The sequence below is a fragment of the Fundulus heteroclitus genome, chromosome 2 (genome assembly GCF_011125445.2).
Source record: "Fundulus heteroclitus isolate FHET01 chromosome 2, MU-UCD_Fhet_4.1, whole genome shotgun sequence".
NCBI lineage: Eukaryota > Metazoa > Chordata > Actinopteri > Cyprinodontiformes > Fundulidae > Fundulus > Fundulus heteroclitus.
The window spans coordinates 29,251,986-29,269,811 of record NC_046362.1 but is presented as its reverse complement, the minus strand read 5'-3'; the positions used below and the strand labels follow the sequence as shown (position 1 = coordinate 29,269,811).

The 17,826-nt window shown below is 37.6% G+C and overlaps 1 protein-coding gene across 1 annotated transcript in view; it reads right to left on the bottom strand.

The window, feature by feature from the left end:
• Positions 1 to 17,826, bottom strand: part of kiaa1549la (KIAA1549-like a) — a 142,254-nt gene that overhangs the window by 50,101 nt on the left and 74,327 nt on the right. Inside the window, exons 8-12 of the mRNA XM_036152228.1 lie at positions 11,872 to 11,931; positions 11,092 to 11,252; positions 8,021 to 8,192; positions 5,101 to 5,261; positions 2,143 to 2,178 (exon numbers count right to left, since the gene is read on the bottom strand). Coding sequence (XP_036008121.1) covers positions 2,143 to 2,178; positions 5,101 to 5,261; positions 8,021 to 8,192; positions 11,092 to 11,252; positions 11,872 to 11,931 — 590 coding nt within the window. The remainder of the gene's footprint in view (positions 1 to 2,142; positions 2,179 to 5,100; positions 5,262 to 8,020; positions 8,193 to 11,091; positions 11,253 to 11,871; positions 11,932 to 17,826) is intronic.

The following is a 17,826-nucleotide window of genomic DNA, read 5'->3' as shown; positions in this document are numbered from 1 at the left end:
GCGAGAGGGTTTGGTCCTCATAGCCGCCATTACCTACCATTACTTTATTAATTTGCCGTTAAGTGTCACCAGTAACAATGTGTTGCGTAACTACACAGTCATGTGATTCCGCGAACAGAACAGGTGAAACATTTTTTTTTAATACCAGCAATAGAATTTGAGATTGGAACGGATCAAATCGAAAAGAAATCGATTCTAAATTTTGAGAATCGGAATCGAATCCATTCTTGAAATTTGAATCGATACGCAGTTCTAATTAGTGAATGGAATCCAGCTGGCGGCAAAAACTGTCAAGAGAAACCGCATGCTGTGCACACTGTCCCAACTGTCAAAAATAACTGCACTTATTAAAAGTTACTCTTATCCAAACCAAACATATCGTAGCACAACGCCTCATTTTAATTTAATCTCAAATGAACAACTAGATGGTTGAAATGTACACAGTTTGGTTTAACAGGACACTGATCTGACATGTGAAGCCTTAGAATGGATACAGTTGCCTAATGTTAAGCTTCTCGAAGGGTCCAGATCTCAGCCCGAAGCAAACATGAATTAACTATGATTTTAAGCCAAGTCCATCTCAAGAAAGCAACTAACTAAAATATCAGTTCTGCCAAGAAGACCTGTCCAATATATAGCCAGCATTTTACAAGAAGCTAATTGATGGCTGCATGGAGCAAATGGTGGAGGGGCTACTTTTTTTTTTTTAACGGACATTTAACCAAATATTAGTGGATAGAGAAAATCAATAATAAGTTCAAACATCTACAGCCATCTTTTCTTTTTTTTTTCTTTTTTTTTTTTTACAAATCACTGCCATTCTTATGTTGTGCAACCATTTTCTCCCTTGAAAATTTTTTAATGAATTATTAAGAGTCTCATATTAATAAGATATTCATGCCTAAAATGAGTGTGCAACTTGTGACTGTAATTGTACAAAAACCTACATTTTAATATACTTTTAACCCCTGCCACATTGCCACAAGCGAACCAAATTCCCAGAGTAAATATTTACCTCATTGGCTTTACGACGCCACTTTCGGGAGGAGGAAAATACTACGGTGGATAAAAATGCGATTGCAGCCTTCCGGCGCCTCTCTTAGAGCCCCTTATTATTTAATATTTGATGCACTCAGTTGTGAAATCCAAAACAAGTACCATCAGATGTTTGCAATAGCATCGGTTACTTGAACAAATAAACCTCCGAGCAAAAAAAAATAAAATAAAAAATCAATATATTAGCTATTTTAAAAGAAGAAAACAAACACATACACAAACAGACAAAAAAAACATTTACATCTATTTTCTGTGTTTACATCCTGCTGTGCTCTGGAGTTAAAACAGCCCCATTACCCACCAAAGTGTCCCGCCTACCCATCCTCACATCCATCCGTTCCTTCAGCTCACTTTGCCTCTCAGGGGGACAGGGATGAGAAGGTCCGGACCAAAATAGGCCACAGATACAGAAGCCGGCATCCTCCGCTGGAGCAACAAAATCCACACTAATGCCTTCCATATAGATGCCATTTAAAGCATTTGCTTTTTTTATCTGCTGGTCTTAGCCATTCTGTTTGAATTCATGCTAAGATTATTTAGCCGGGAGGCTCATATCAAAAAGGGTTAGAGGTTCGCCGTTCCTGCTGAGCCCTTGAGGGATTGGAATGGCTTTGTTTGACAAGATAAATCAACTGCTTTGTAGGAGAAGCAGGGATGTCGTACTGTTGGATGGCTCAAACTTAAGTTTCTTTGTACGAAAGCAATAAAAAAAAAATGTATATGTGTAGGTGTTTTTTGTATGTGGAGCATTTTTTTTTTTCAAATTCCTTCCTCTAGCCAATTTATCTGAGCTCGTCAGTCCCTTGTTACTAATTCAGTCGATTGATACTAAAACAGTTTAAATCTTAATGGGAAATTGCTTTTTTTTTTTTTTTTTTTTTTTTTACATCCTCCCCCTCCTCTTATTGATTTCCCGGCAATGAGAACAGCAGAGATAAGCCACATCACAGCAGCCACATGTAGGTTTTGCCCAGCAACAACAACTGGCAGCACATAGAGGACAAGCCAGCCGACTCATCGGTTCATCGATTCATTCATTCACTTAATCAGTCAAACAATCCACCCGGCGGTTGTTTTATTGAATACCTGGTGGTGGTAACTGCCCTCCCTTCGATATGACGTCTAAACAAGGAGAGAGTCAAAAGGAACAAGGTCAGGAAAGGGTCTTTGTGCACAACAAGGCACATTTATGTGGCTAGCATCATTCGTACACAAGGTCATTCAAAGTGGTTTAAAGAAAATAAAATAAATCAGCAATAACAGTCAAAAATAGCACAAAAATACATTAAATCAATTGCTGTTAAATTCAAGCATCAGATTAGTAGAAAAAGAAAAGTTTCTTAATTTCTTATGCAGATTATTGAGAAAATAAGGTATTTGGAGGTCAGTGTAGCAAGCTCCTGTTATCTGTATGTTGCCTCTGTCTGAACTTTTGTTCAAATGTTTTTTTAGCATCAATAAAGGTTTTAATTTATCATAATGAATGCAAATCTCAAATTAACATTCAGATAGTATGGTTGTGTCGGTAATACCAGTTTGAACACTGTCTTTCAGGAGGTTACTCACACACATCACTGGCATAAATGTAATGAATTTTGAGCTTTTAACTATGCATTTGAGCAGCTTTTTTTATTATGAATTTTCTACAATCTGATAAGGATCAAAATTATATGTACAGCAGGCTCAGATATATATATACACCCCCATTGAAAGTTGGTTTGATGTCCCTCAGGACCATGTGGGCCATCAACAAGCTTCTGACATTATTCTGGCTGGATTGTTTTTTTTGTGTTTGTCCAAAACAATTTTCCTGTAACCCTCAATTGTGTCCAACTTTCAAAAAACATGAGGGTAAACATTTTTAAATTGTTCTCCTTCACGTTTCCATCCATCTATCAGCGGATGGATGCAAAACAGGTCCATAGCGCCACTTTTTTTAACTAATGACGCTGAAATCTGCAGTTGCTTAGAAATGGCTCCAAAAGACCTTCCCCAACCTGTGTAAACCTGTAATTCTCTTTCTTAGACCTCTTTTTGGACTTTCCATTGTACTGAGTTTAGGTGAATCCAACAAGTTATGTCTTAAACAATTGAGTTTCCTGCTGGTAAACAGAAACTAGCTGCTTTGGAAAATAATAATTCCAAACTAGATGTTATGGTGTGAATGCTGTAATGCATGCTTTCTAGATTCTTCTGCACCACTTAGTCAAAAATTGAGATTGGTGTATGTATACATTTGAGCCTGACTCTAATATTTTGACCATGTATAGATTAGAGAAAACCTACAATGGATCAAACTTCTTGGTTTCAAAAGCACATACAGATCATTTAAAGAAATAACAACACATATGAAGCAATAAAAGCCCACAATTAATATAATGTTGATGAAAAGTGTACAGAAACATCTCACTAACATTAAATATGCAAGTGGTCTTTAAAACTGAGCTCTGAGCCTGTAAATAATCCAAAATAATGAATTGTCTATCATCGATTGTTTTTTTTTTGTTTGTTTTTTTGCTGCTACTTCAGCTCTATTCCTTTAAAAGTCTTCACACTTAAATCTATATTTTAATATACTGTGATACTGAGCAAATAGTCGATTACTGGCAGGACAGCTTTTGGCTGTATAAGAATATAATTATTGTGCTTCAAGAAACATGTATGCATAATTAGGTGAAAGGAAAGTACTGTTAAACATCTGGGACTGAAAGATAAACGATGCAGTAACTTTACATCAAAAATATTTATAGATTTTCTTTGTGCACGTACACACTGGGCTTTACTTCCACTTTACACAATAGGGCTAAACTGTTTCTAATCCCGCACAGCAATCAAAACAAATAATTTTGCTTCTTACTTTAAAGACGATGATGTCTGAGGTTTCAACTGAATAACGGTAAAACATATCAAATGACAAATTATGCCTTTCTCTTGCTGTGAGGCAAAAGTGTGGAAATTAGCCTCAGTTTATTAAACATGAGCCAGTTTCCTGAGTAACATTATTTGTAAACACAAAATATGCCTGTAGATGGATCTTGCTTAACTCGTTTTCTCAAGGCCATATCTACATCATACTGCCTCACTTTTAGTTTTACAACCAAGAACAGAACAATCTTGTTCACTCCTGTCATTAAAATGTTTATTAAAAGCTCCAGAATCCCCACCCAGATATTCGTAGGGATGCTGTTAGGCATTTCGGATTTGTTTTCATCTTGTAAAGTAAATATTTATATGCACTGGATTTTTTTTTTTCCATTACAATAAAACTTAATTATATGACTGAAACTTTCAGACAAATATGACCAAGGAAATTTATTTGGTGAAACAGCTATATTGGAGCTCTAATCCTATTACGAAATGCTAAGTCCACTTTTGGGTTTTAGAACAAATGAGGCTGGCAAGCTCATTGCTTGTTTACCACTTCACTGAATGCAATGGCACAAGCAGCTGCTGTTCTGGCGTCGCGCACTGCATCGAGGGCGACCATCTGACCGAATCAAACCATCTGCTGGCAATCTATTACAAACATGCCCATTTAAAAGGATTGATTCTCAGTTAAAAATCCAGTGAGCTGATGTTGAGAGAACACTGTCTTTGTGAGAGGGCCAGCATTACCCTGAGGTCCCTTTCCGGTACAGTGAGCCCTGCCCATTTCTTCGCAGCCGATTGGTCTTTGCAGCATGCATGATTAGTAATGACCATGGGCTATTGGGTAGTGAGAAAACAAATGAGTTAAGCCGGCAGAAATGAAATTCATTTTGCTGTCCTGAAGCAACAGCTTGACACAGTCGGTTATCCGTCTGACGTGTCACTCGCAATAAAGTTATGTAATCTTGTTGGAGCCTTACAGAAGATTAAATCACTGAGATTTGGTGAAGCAGTGAGCTTTGAGCGTCTCAGGATGACAGGAAAACAACGGCTAATTTACAGCATTAAACAGAGGGATGGGATACCGTAGGAGAACACACAAAAAGAAGAAGGAATACAAAATAGAAGTCAAGAAAAGAAGCAAGAAAAGGAGAAAAAATTTTTCCAGGATGTTACCTTGGATCGAGTTTTGAAGGTCCTGAATGCACCAGATTTAAAAATGACCCTGTTCCTTTTGCACAGGATGAAGGCCACCATTCCAATCACCACCATCAATAAGAAGAGAGGTGTGAGGACAGCCATGATCCACAGGTTGCCTGGTGGTGTCTTTACCACAGCTACATGGACACACAGGAGGGAAAACAATAATAAATCAATATCAAGAAGTTTTAAAGTGGTATCATGTCCCAATAACAAACATCACTGTGCATGTTCAAAAAGGATTTATTTAATAATAATTTATTCAGGTGTACCTTCCAGCTAAATTATTTTGCTCCCTTTCTGTGATTGTCTATTTGCATCGAAATGGGAATTAAAATGTATGCAAGCTAAACATGGTTAGCTGGACTGATAATTTCATGCTTTCAAGACAACCACACTGTAAACAAACTGATAAAACTATGAAGAATATATGAATTTGTTTTTCTATCTGACAAGATGAGGCAAAGTCGTTTTTTTTATAGCTGTCAGTTCAGACCGCTGGGGCTCTATGTTCACTATAAAAACCCAAAAGAATTTTTTTTATAATATTTTTAATACAAATTTTCCTCATTCAAGAGAAGGACATGTTAGACTCTGTGAAATCAAACCTTTTTCACATCCTAGAAGCGATCATTTCTTTCAAAGTAATGCATAAAAAAGCGTCCTTGTATTTCTCACTTGAATTTTCTTTTCAGCTGCTGGAGCTCCTCTGTGACAGAGCTGCTTGGAGATTTCATTGTGGGCATAAATAGAATTGGCCTCCTCTCAGCCCATAACGACAAACTAAACGAAATTTACCAAGAACACTGTGCTCTCTTCTCAGCGTCTACACTTTTAGGAAGAGCTGTGAAGCGCTCAAACAAATCCAATGTTTTCTTCAGTTAGTTAATTGTACCAAGGTTTCTGAGAAAATACAAGCCATGATGTAAGAAATACAGGTCTAAGAGAGAGAGAATGCTCAACCCTTCAAATGTGTTTGCATATAAATCCTAAAGAGTAGTTAAACAGGAATGCAATAAGCTGAGGGGCGTTTGTAAAGTCGCTGCTAAAGGAGAATTCTGCTCTGCCCGTTGACTGTTAATCTGTGATAATTATATTACATACCGTATAAATCAACTGTGTAGGACCAATCTTTATTATTATTATTACAAATATTTCTGGCAATTATTTTTTAATTAGATATGTTGTATATGACTCTTTTATGGGGGGTTTTCTCCTTTTTTACCAAAAGGTACAGCTGCCATCCTCAAGACAAATCTAGGCATCCCATAAAAGGATTTATAAATACAAAGTAGTTTTTGTGGACTCATGCAAAGAAATATGGCATTTCACCAAAAAGTCTGGGGAAAGTTTTTTGACTCCAAGTATATGAAGGCTCCAGTAAGGGAAGGGTGCAAAAGTGTATAAAAAAAGATGTACAGTTTAAATGAAAAGCTAAAGGTTTATTGCAAAAATTATATTGGGAAATTAACTTTCTCATGTCAAATGTATTTTTCAGCTCTTTTCCATTAATAGAGACTGATGTGACATGCCACACTGTTAACCTGACATAAACAGCATCTCTTAAACACTGTCCTAAAACATTTTGCCATGCTGATTGTTTCTGTCTGAATAAATAAAACCTCTGTCACGTGGCATGTTTCTTAACATGCGGGGGTATTGAAAAACCCAAGCTACACACGTATAAATAAGAGTAAGTTAAGAGAATTTTTGAAATGTCAAATTCTGTCACATCTTTGTGAGTCGCTTTTGATGTCCTGCCTTTCTGAATAGTGGGTGTACGTATACCAGGATCAAGCGTGTGGAATTCACTCTGTTTTGAGGACCGGGTGTGTTTTTTTTTTTGACATAACTTCATTGTCTAATTTTATCATTTATTCAATTTCAAAAGTCTGTAATAATGTCTTGGTAAACAATGAGAAAGTAAGCCATACCATAAGGTTCTTTTTGAGTTTCAAGCATCCTGCATGCTGAGGTGAGTGTACATCTTAGCATGAGATAGTGTGACGTATTACTGGGCCATTGCTGTAATATTTGAATCACACCTGCAATACTTCTGTAGCAGTAGCGCAAATCTGTTGCATACATGTTGTGGGAGAGCTTTGCCAATCATGCAGGTGAGATTTCCCTGGTTGTCCCAACAAATCTCTGCAGCCTGGCTTATCTGTTGATCGGCTTGTTAATGCTACAGTGCCAAATGTGTAACAAGATGATGGCAGATAAATATTTTCCAATGGCATTGTGTCTCTCTACTCCATCGAAGGCAGATATGCAGGAGTGTTAAAGGGTGCAATGGAGACAGATATGGCAATAGAGGAAAGTAAATGGAAACACCAGAAAATGCAAATATTTACTATGTTTCTTTCTATATTTTATTAAATTGTGTCAATCCTGCTTATTCTATAACTTTTATACTACCATCCCACAAGGGACTGTTGAAATTAAATAAATCTGGCGCATTAACCCCCCAAATGCTCCTTTTAAATACTGTGTATAGTCTTTAAGAAACAAGCAAAATGTATGTTGTTCATATTCATAATGTAAGCCATACTGTGTCTTGACTGGATTATCTTTGTAGTTGTATAAAGTTAGAAATGTTGTGTAAACAAAAACATTAAGTCAACCATATATACCAATAAATTAATGGGCATGGTAATTTCTTGTGTCAGTGCTTGATTTCTATTCACCTCTCTGTGACATCACTTTGAAGGACTAAGTGTTGTACAAATACTTCATAAAGTGTTTTAACTCTCTTTTATACATATATTTACATGGTTTCAGGAACCAGACAATGTTGTTTTCCCTCTTACCATCTCTGTTGTGTTACGACTTGCTTTGAATGTCATATACATTTGTGACAATCACATAGTAACACTAAGCACAATCACAAGCTTACGTTCGGCTTGCACTTGCACAAAGTATCCCAGCGTTAGAGCCATGGTCTGGGAGTCCAGACTGCTGAGGGTCTTTGCAGCTGCGCTTCCTGTGATAGGAGATCCATTCAGCTGGGCGTAGTAGGTCATCTCTGCCGGGCTCTTCGGACCTGGAAGCCGTCGCATGCTCACCATCTTGGAGTGGGGAGACACAATGGCATGATCGTTTTAAAAGAGGTCGTAGAAAAAAAAGGCTTCAGCCTTGTTAACCATCCGGAAAACATATAATCTGTAGGCAAGTTGAACACAAAACCCCTTATCTTCCCTCACCAACAGACTGCTGCGTCTGTGGCCCAATCTCTCTTGCTTTGATCAAGTCGAGCATTGGCTGGGAGATGAATGCATTTACTGATGACACTCGAGGATAAATGAGTCACATGAAATCTCAATTTCCTTTAATCATACATCAAACACATTTTTTTAAACATCACACAGCTTTAATCAAGTCCAGTAATTAGATTTTTTTTCATAAAAATAAAAGATATGTGTTATTAAATGGCTCGAGGTTTTCTCCTCTGACTACACCCCAACACTTTGTGACAGTTCTCTGAGAGGCTCTTCCTCCTCCACTCTGTAGCCGTAAAACTGGTCATCTGTGAAGACCATAAAACCTTGAGGGTGTATAACGCATGCAGGCCACTAGGAATGAAACGTCATCTTAATTTGAACAATATGGAGCACTGAGCAGGGGGGTGACATGTAGAAGAAAATATTGTGCATGAGAATTTGTGTGCTCATTATTATTTCAGATTTAAATTAGCTCATTCCAATATCTTCCTCCACCACCTCAATTTAATTATAGAGCTGCAGAGTTAAATTAATTGAAAAGAAAGTACTTTCAAAAACCTTTTTTTATTTAAAGTTGTAACATTTGACCATAACATTTTGTGCCTGCAGCCCCTTTGCTATTTTTATATTTTAATTTTTTTTGACAGGATTACCTATATTTGTCCCACCTTAAGTATCCTCGGCGCACTGTCCAGGTATCTAAATCTGGAGCTGTCTGGGGTGATGCATTCATTCAAACCTTTTTATAAGCGGCTGACAACAGTTTTGCTCTAAAGGGAAAGTTTTCAAACAAAACAGTCCATTTGCATAGTATCAGAGACAAATGTATGGATTTATCACTCTGATATAAAGCATAAGGGTTGGGTATCATCTAGGATGAGCTGATTCGATACGATTCTCGATATATAGCTCAGCTTGATTTGATTTGAATCCAATATCAATATTTATTACTTTCAAATGAATGCTCAAAGTCATTCAATCAACAAAACCAGCCAAATATTATATTTATGTTCTATTTATTGAATATTGATCTATTAACAAAGTCTTTTGGCAAAATATTCTGTGGACTGATGGGACAACAGTAGAACTTTTGAGACAACATCTAAAAAGTCATCAAGCTTGAAAGTAGCAGCATTTTTGAAAACAGCACATCGCACTGAAAGTCAAGTATGGTTCAGGAAGTGTAATTGTCTGAGACTACTCAACTGCCTCAGGACCTGATTGACCAGATGTAAATCATGGAACCTTTAAATCTGCTTTCTAAGATAACAATACAGAAGGAGAAAGTGACCTTAAGCTCAAGCACATTTGAGTTATGCACCAAAACAATTATCCAGAGGACACTTGTCCAACAATTTGAAGGTTTTTTTTTAATGGCGCAGTCATAATATGCACCTAAATCTGATTGAAGTGCTGTATAAAGGAGGGTGAATATTCTTCTACAGTCATGTAAAAGACTCATAGTTAGTTTAAAAAAATAACTTCCAACTAGATATTATGTGGGAAGCGATTACTTTTTACATGGCCATACCTTTTTGATTCTGATTATTGAGTATTCATTTTGTGGTGTCTGTAAACTAATTTCAGCATCGGTGCACACTATTTTAGTTGTAGAATTTTAAATATTATGGCAAAACAAAAATGATTAAATCTTTCTTAGGTTTTACTTAAATTGAATCTCGAGCATAGAGAGAAACATCATAGATCCCAAGCTGTCAATACTTATAGACACAGCCAAAATCCAAAAGCTCTGTATGAGAAAAATTACATTCTGCTTACATAGGATTTGAGAGGAAACATATTACATTTGTAAAAATTTGCAAGCACCTCTGTAAAAGCAGAAAATTTGGTACTGATCTGGATCATACAGTTGTGTGTTAGCACAATGCCAAGAAGAAAAGACATCAGTAATGGCCTTGGACATGGAACTGTGGTTGCTAATTGATATGCGAAGGCTAATAAGGTCATTTCCAAACTACCTGAAGTTTTAATCATCCTACATAGATGAATATTCACAAATAGAAAACTTTTATACAAATGCAGCCCTAGGTCATAGAAAGAGTTACCTTAGACTTCACAGGCCTCGGTTAGCATGTTCAATGTTAAAACCCCTAAAATAACAATTAGAAAAGGCTGAACAAGTTTATCATTTTTGAGTTGTTGAAGGAAAAACCTTCTTCTATCCAAAAACAAATATAGCAACACAACCACAAGATCTGTAAGGCTACAGTCTGGAGGAAATGGTAAACTTTTGGAACTATGTCCCTTAAAGGGATGAGACCAAAGAAAGGATGTTTGGGAAAACCAAACTCAAAATAAAGGCACAAGCCCCTCATATCGACTTTTTATGCATGGTGATGCAAGGGCAATAGTTTGGGCTTTTCTTTCACCTTTTTGTTTGTTTGTCTGAATACATGCCCTCTCATATGATAAAGGTTACATACTGGTTTCACATAGTTTACGTATTAGAAATTAGATGCAGTTATGATAAAAAGAGCCGAGACACTAGAGGCAGATGCAGGGTATCATTTGAGAAATGTTTAAAGGAATCAGAATACCGTCCAATCCCTATTACCATCTAAACCTAAACTTACAACAAAAAAAACTCTAAAAAGGTGAAGATTATATAAAGATGTGAACAAAAAATACCTACATTGTTTACAATATCCTTCATGTGATCTTTACTTGTTGGTGCTGTCATCTTGACATCATGTTTGTACAGAAAGAACGATCAATGCCAGCTGACCTGCACAGTGTAGCCGCCCACAGTGGTGGCCCGTCGGGACCTCATGGACCGAGAGCCCTGCCTGCCGGCCACCAGGAAAAGCTCAGCCAGCCGCTGCTCCATGAGACTGGCGAAGCTCTGGTAGTTGGCCTCCAGGGAGGAGCTGTCCACATCCTGGATCACTGAGCAAGGAGACGAGAAATGACAGACAGATTTATGCGGGGAGAAAAGAGGCGTTCAGGCAGACAAAAAGGAGCCAAAAAAGAAGAGAGCGATGGCCGAGGGGATTGGGAATAGAAAAAGAAATACAAAGAAAAAGAGCAAAAGCGGGAGAAAATGAGCCGAGAAGAAGAGTTTGAAGAAGAACAAAAAGTTGGAGGAGTTAAGAGATGTGCGATGAGTGCGACAATAGAGATGACGGGTGATCTTACTCCTGAGAGCGTCTTTTACAACGGGCCATAAGTGAGATGGATCAGTGGACAGACACCACATACACACTCGCTCACACACCGCAGCATCATTCACAGCCGCCCCTGATGTGATGTGAAGTGATCTCTCCCTCTGCCCCAGTCAGGAAGCAGTGAATTATACATCAATAGGTTTTTCCCAGGAACGGCACAGCTAAAATGACTCTGAGCTGAGAGAGGAAAGAGAAGAACGGATGGATGGAGGTGGGTCGCTAAACATGCAAAGAAACACGTGCCGCTGCCTACAGAGGCATTTTAGTGGCTGCTGTTTTATTCAGTCAACGAAGGACTCAGTTGATGGTAAATCTGTGAGCGTGTCGGTGAGCAAAATTACCTGTGATCACCCAGTAGTTCCTGGTGGCTGTAGATGTGTTGAGATTGTGGTACTCAAGAGCTGGTGACAGACAAAGAGATGCAGGAAAGTCTTTGTTACTGCTGAACCTCCAGGTAACCACCTATACGCCAGTCTGCTGATTTTAAAGGTTTGTTTTTGACATCTTGGAATACTCTCACAAAATGACAAGTTTCATGTAATTTTTAAGAAACCGAAAATCTGTTTAAGTTCGATGCAATATAGTTTTTTTTATGTAGAATGGAAAAAATATACATACAAGTACACATTCAAACTAGATTTAGTCTAGGTACTTCATTAATAAAGAAGGTAATAGGGCTTCGGAGGGTATAATTTATTTAGCAAAATAAAATATGCATTATAAATTGATATGAAGCTTCATAATAGGGTAAAATAAGCTTTTAACAAGTAACAAAAATGTAATAGTTCCACAGATGTGAAATTTACACTAGATGACATACAAAGAAATCAAAACAAATTAGTCCATAAATTATGTACAACGAAGTGAAATGTTACAGAACATCAGTATTGAACACATGAAGAAAAGGACGTGCAAAAACACAAAGAACACCAAGAAACCAGCTGAAATCTGACAGCATTTACAAAGCCTCCATGTTACTATGTAAATAAGTATCAAGAGGTTTAATATATAAAAATGCTCCTCATTGCCAACGTATTACACAAAGTGGTAGGATTGGTAAAAGCGAAGAGACCTTTTGGAAAAGTCTTACTATTACCCAAAAAAATTATAATAATTGCAGTGATTCCATCTGCTTTTCTAAACATCTGAATGTTTCAGTGAGTCATGGTCTGAAAGTGAAAAGAACATAATTTTATTATAAACCAGCTACTGCCAGGTTTGCCCTGTCAAACTGTTGACAGAGGAGTCAAAAGAATAATCAAAGTAGTTGTCCAAGAGGCAAGGAGAAAGTCCTCCTTGACAAACTCACAGAGCTTGTTTATTCTTCCACTTGTGCATAGTATTCTGTCATAGTGAGGTAAAAGCTCTGGACTGTATAAGAGTTTAATATTTACTTTGGGCCATTATCTTCCTCTTTTGTCCCCCTGCTTTTCCATAGGACCACAATATAACTCCAACATGTGAGCAAAGCGCATATGAAGTTCTTCAAACAAATAATGGGGTGCCTGTCAAGTTTATTTTTGTGTGAAGGCAGACAAGCAAATACTTCTGCTAAAATAGTCCATCCGGCCATCCGACTGTTAAAAGAGGAGATAAAAGAACCAGCATGTATAAACACTTGCAGTTTTTCTTTATCCAAAGCTGTCACTAACGTAAATGGCCAGCTCAGGCAATAACCGGTGCTGTTTTTTTTTTACTTTATTACCGTCAAATGACATTGCAAATAAGAAACACTGTAAAAAAAAAAAAAAACTACTCTGAACCTGGTGGAGCTTCTTTCTCAAATGACAGAGGGGAACGTGGTTAACTCAGATCATTCATTACCTTCAATAAATGATCTGAGAAACGAATTTGGTCTTGTGAATTGTGCGGAGCATCCTCAATATACACTTTGTCATCCCCTGTCCTACTGGGAGTGGGGCTAAAGCAGCTCTGAGAAGCTCAGCAGAGAAAATTTATATATTTTTGTTCGGGAAAAATAATTATAATCTGAGCTGGTCAACTGAAAACAAAGGCACTTATACACTATAATATATTGTAGGTAATGACTGTCTGAGTGTCATGTACCGCTTAATCCAAAGAAAAATGATCAGAAAATGTAACAATCCTTATGTGTAAAAAAAATATTGCACACTATTTTCCATTTAAAAATCTCACTTTACAAGCTGCTATATATAGTATAAGTAGTATGTTTGTGTGATGCAGCACGGCAACAAACACCGGCTGCTTTTAGCCTTTTTTCTCTCCACTTTTTATTCTGTCAGCCTGTTTGTTTCCTGACATACCTGCCCCTTTATGGCCAATCAGCTGTCTTTGTCACACCCTCCATTTTTCAGCTTTGATCTGACCTTATTTACAGTCGAAACCAAAAGTTTACATACACAATATGTTTGCCAGTGCTTTCTCACTGGCAAACATGAAACCTGCATAAACCTTTCCTGTTTTAGGTCCTTTGGGATTACTAAAATGATTTCTATTTCCTAAATGCCAGAATAATGAGGGTGATAATTTTTATATTTCTTTTCAACTCTGTCCATAAATTTACAATAGGATTGAGATCCAGGCTTTGTTATGGCCACTCCAAAATTTTAACTTTGTTATCCTTAAGCCACTTTGTAAGCAGTTTGGCTGTATGCTTTGGGTTGTTGTATATTTGGGAGACTCATATGTGCCCAAGCTTCAACTTCCTTGCTGATGTCTTTAGATGATGTTTCAGAATATCCACATAATGTTCCTTTCTCCTGATGCCATCTATTTTGGGAAGTGCACCAGTCCCTCCTGCAGCAACAAAACCCTCACATGATGCTGCCACCCCCGTATTTCACAGTTCTGATTGTGTTCTCAGGCTGGAACGCTTCCCCCTTCCTTCTCCAAATGTAAAGACGGTGATTGTGGCCAGTTCGATTTTACTTTCATCAGACCACAGGACATGTCTCCAGAAATGAATGTCCCTGTGTGTATTTGCAAACTGTAATCTGGCTTTTATTTGTTTCCTTTGGAGTAATGGCTTCTTCCTGGCAGAGTAGCCTCTCAGCCCATGTTGTTACAGTTCTTGTTTCACTGTAGATAACAAGACACTACTACTAGCTTCATCCAGCATCTTAACAAGGTCTTCTGCTTTTGTTCCTGGATTGGTTTGCACATGTTTATACCCATGTCTATGATTGTTTGAACAGATGAACGTTGTACCTTCCGGAATTTTGAAATCGCACCCAAGGATGAACCAGACTTTTGGAAGTCCACAATTCTCTTCATGCTATCTTGACTGATTTCTATTTACTTTCCCATTATGTTACACAACGAAGCAAAGTGTTTTAGGTATGCCTTTAAAATGTCTACAGGTGTGTCTTAAATCAATAAAACCTATCAAATGCTTCCAAAGATATGACATCATCATCTGGGCATTCCCAAAAAAGTTTATCAGTAAACTTCTGAATCTGAATGAAGTGATATATTATTGCCAAAAATCCTCCTTCTCTCATCCTTCCGGCATTTAGCAAATGAAAATAATTTTGATAACTGTAAAAGACCTAAAATAGAAAAAGGTTATTTAGACGTTGTGTCTGACAGTGAGAAGAAAAAGCTTATGTTTTATTATACAGTCTATGCAAACGTCTCATTTCAACTTTACCTGCCAATGTCATCTTCCATATTTCCAGCTCTCACAATCGGTCTCCAGCTAACTATAAGGCGGAGTCAAAGCTACAGCGAGCAAACTGTATGTTGAACCAGCGTTTGTTTCTGTTCTTTACTGCCTTAAAGAGAGCGATAAAACGTATGGGAACACATTTACATTCACTGTGCTCTCCTCTTAACTTAAACAACCTCATATAAACACTTGAGACAAACAGCACCGGAGCGTGAAGGTTCGGTACCCTCTATCTGTGCAATGCGCAGATGAATCTGCCGCATTAACTTTATCAGCACGGTTGTTAAAAATTTAATTGGCTTTATGCAAAAAGGACAAAGAGGAAGAAGAGGAAAGTAAAGCAAATTGTCCTGCTTGGGTCTGTTAATTAAAAAAAACACAAGACAGGTGAGATATGAAAAGCATCATTTCAGTTGAAGCTTCAAATTAAGAAAATAAAATCAAACAGCTCTCAGTCGTTTCCCTTCAAACTCAGGATTTCCGTTCACAATTAATTTGCTCATAAGTTTTGTCAAAATCTAAACTTAAAAATGTCAATCAGGCTTGACTGGGCCAACGTATCAAAGAATTGCTTAATTAACAGCCTGTAAGGATAACCAAGCCTCTAACTCAATAGTGTGCTGTGCATTTGAGCTCAGTCCCATTTAATCTGACCCTGTTTAATAAAATAAAGAGCAAACCAATCAGTAATCGTCAATTCAGATAACAGAGTCCACCAGTGTGAAAGTTAATCCCATAAATCCAGCTGTTCTGTGAAGGTCTCGAAGGTTTGTTAGAGAACATTAATGAACAAACAGCAACACAAGCACCAAGGAACACAGCTGAGGGAGAAAATTGTGAAGAAGTTTACAGCTAAATACTTAAATTAATCAATCTCAAGTCATGTAATACCAATATCTAACCGTTTGGCCTAAAGGCTTTGGATGGAAGGAACTGACACAGCATGTCATCCTGAACACACCATCTACACAGTGAAACACGGTGGTGGCAGCATCATGTTGTGGGCATGCTCTTCTTTAGCGGGGACAGGGTAGCTGGGCAGATCCACAGACCCTAACCCTAATGCAAGAGACGTGCTCTAATTTCTGATTTAATTCGATTAAAAGGAACAACAAATATCTACGAAATGATCAACACACTGAGGTCACTGCAACTTTATACAAACATAATATGTACAGGAACACCAGAAGAAACAAAACATTATAATGTAATTTGTTTCTCCGTCAGACAGTTTTGTTTAGACAAGTATTCTTATGAGGGAGAGAGATACACTAGTCATGCATCCACAGATGTAGACCTGCTAGAAGCAGACATGCCTGTCCCTCTGAAAGCTAATTAAATTTATGTAATACAGCTTCCCAAGGAAAATGAACAGATAATGCATGCTTGACGGGACAGGACAGGGAAAACAAACTGCGACGCTTTGTTTTCTTTACTGCGCAGTGCAAAAGTTAGATTTTTATTAAAATGTAAAGGCAAAGAAGGAAAGGCATTAAAATGACTTTTAGAGTTGATTTTGGGACAATAAACTCAGCACAGTATGATGTAAACACATCTGTGTTGTAAAATAAAATCGTCCTCAGCATGCAAACCGACTGACTCATTGTTCATATTAAATGATTGTAACTAACATCAGATAAGCACCTGAACCATTAGCTGCTATCAACGATATGCCCGTTCACGGCCATCTTTTGACCAATCAAACACAAACTGCCAAACATTGGTTCTTTTTTTTGTTTCATTTGTGGAAATAACTCTGCATTTTTTTAGGAGAGCATGAAGGGTTTGTGTGGTGGAGCTAAGTGGCTTTGGATGTGGCCATGTACACAATGATGCTTGAGCCCTTTGGGTGTCGGGAGCACACACCAACAGATACTAATCTAATCTCACTCTGCTAAAATTAGCTCATCCGGGGAACATGGACGACCGATTGCCCAAGGCAGGGTTGAGATGATAGGAGCTCTGCAGCTGTTTGCCCTTTTGAAAAGATCTCACAGATGGCATCAAAACGAGGGATGGAATATAAGCAGAGATCATTTGGCCCAACAGGCGTGGGGTGATTTACTTTGGGTAGTTGGAATGAAACAAAACACAAATAAGGCATGTGGGAAAATGGCAGCATGAACTTATCAAATTTGTGCAAAGAAAAATAAACGAGCAAATTATTTTGTTTAAAATGTTGTTATTGTTTTCATCCCCCTTCATTCGTTGAAAACTAAGATTACAATCCCGCCCTGATGATCAACATATAATAACCCAACAGTGCTTTCCAGAGCGTACTGAAGCAATAATCAAGTCTTTTTTATTTATTTTTTTGCCCCTCAGAGAAGTAAATCCATAATGAGCTCAACATCACACACTCATTTGACACATCAAATAGTGTCTTAACTTTGATGCGATCTCTCTTGGTCTCATGTGACTGGCTACTCATAATGTCTAATTTGGGTGAACAGATAGTTACCGTTGCAAAAATGTGTTGCTACTCTTAAACTGGTGCTTGAGTAACACAAGATTTTAGTCAAAGGAGACTTTCACTTCTTTCAATTGACTGAACCGGTAGTGGATTATCAAGGAATAGTACATGGATTTTATCTAAAGCCACTGAGCGGTAACACATTTTATTATTACTATGAAAAATATACACGTT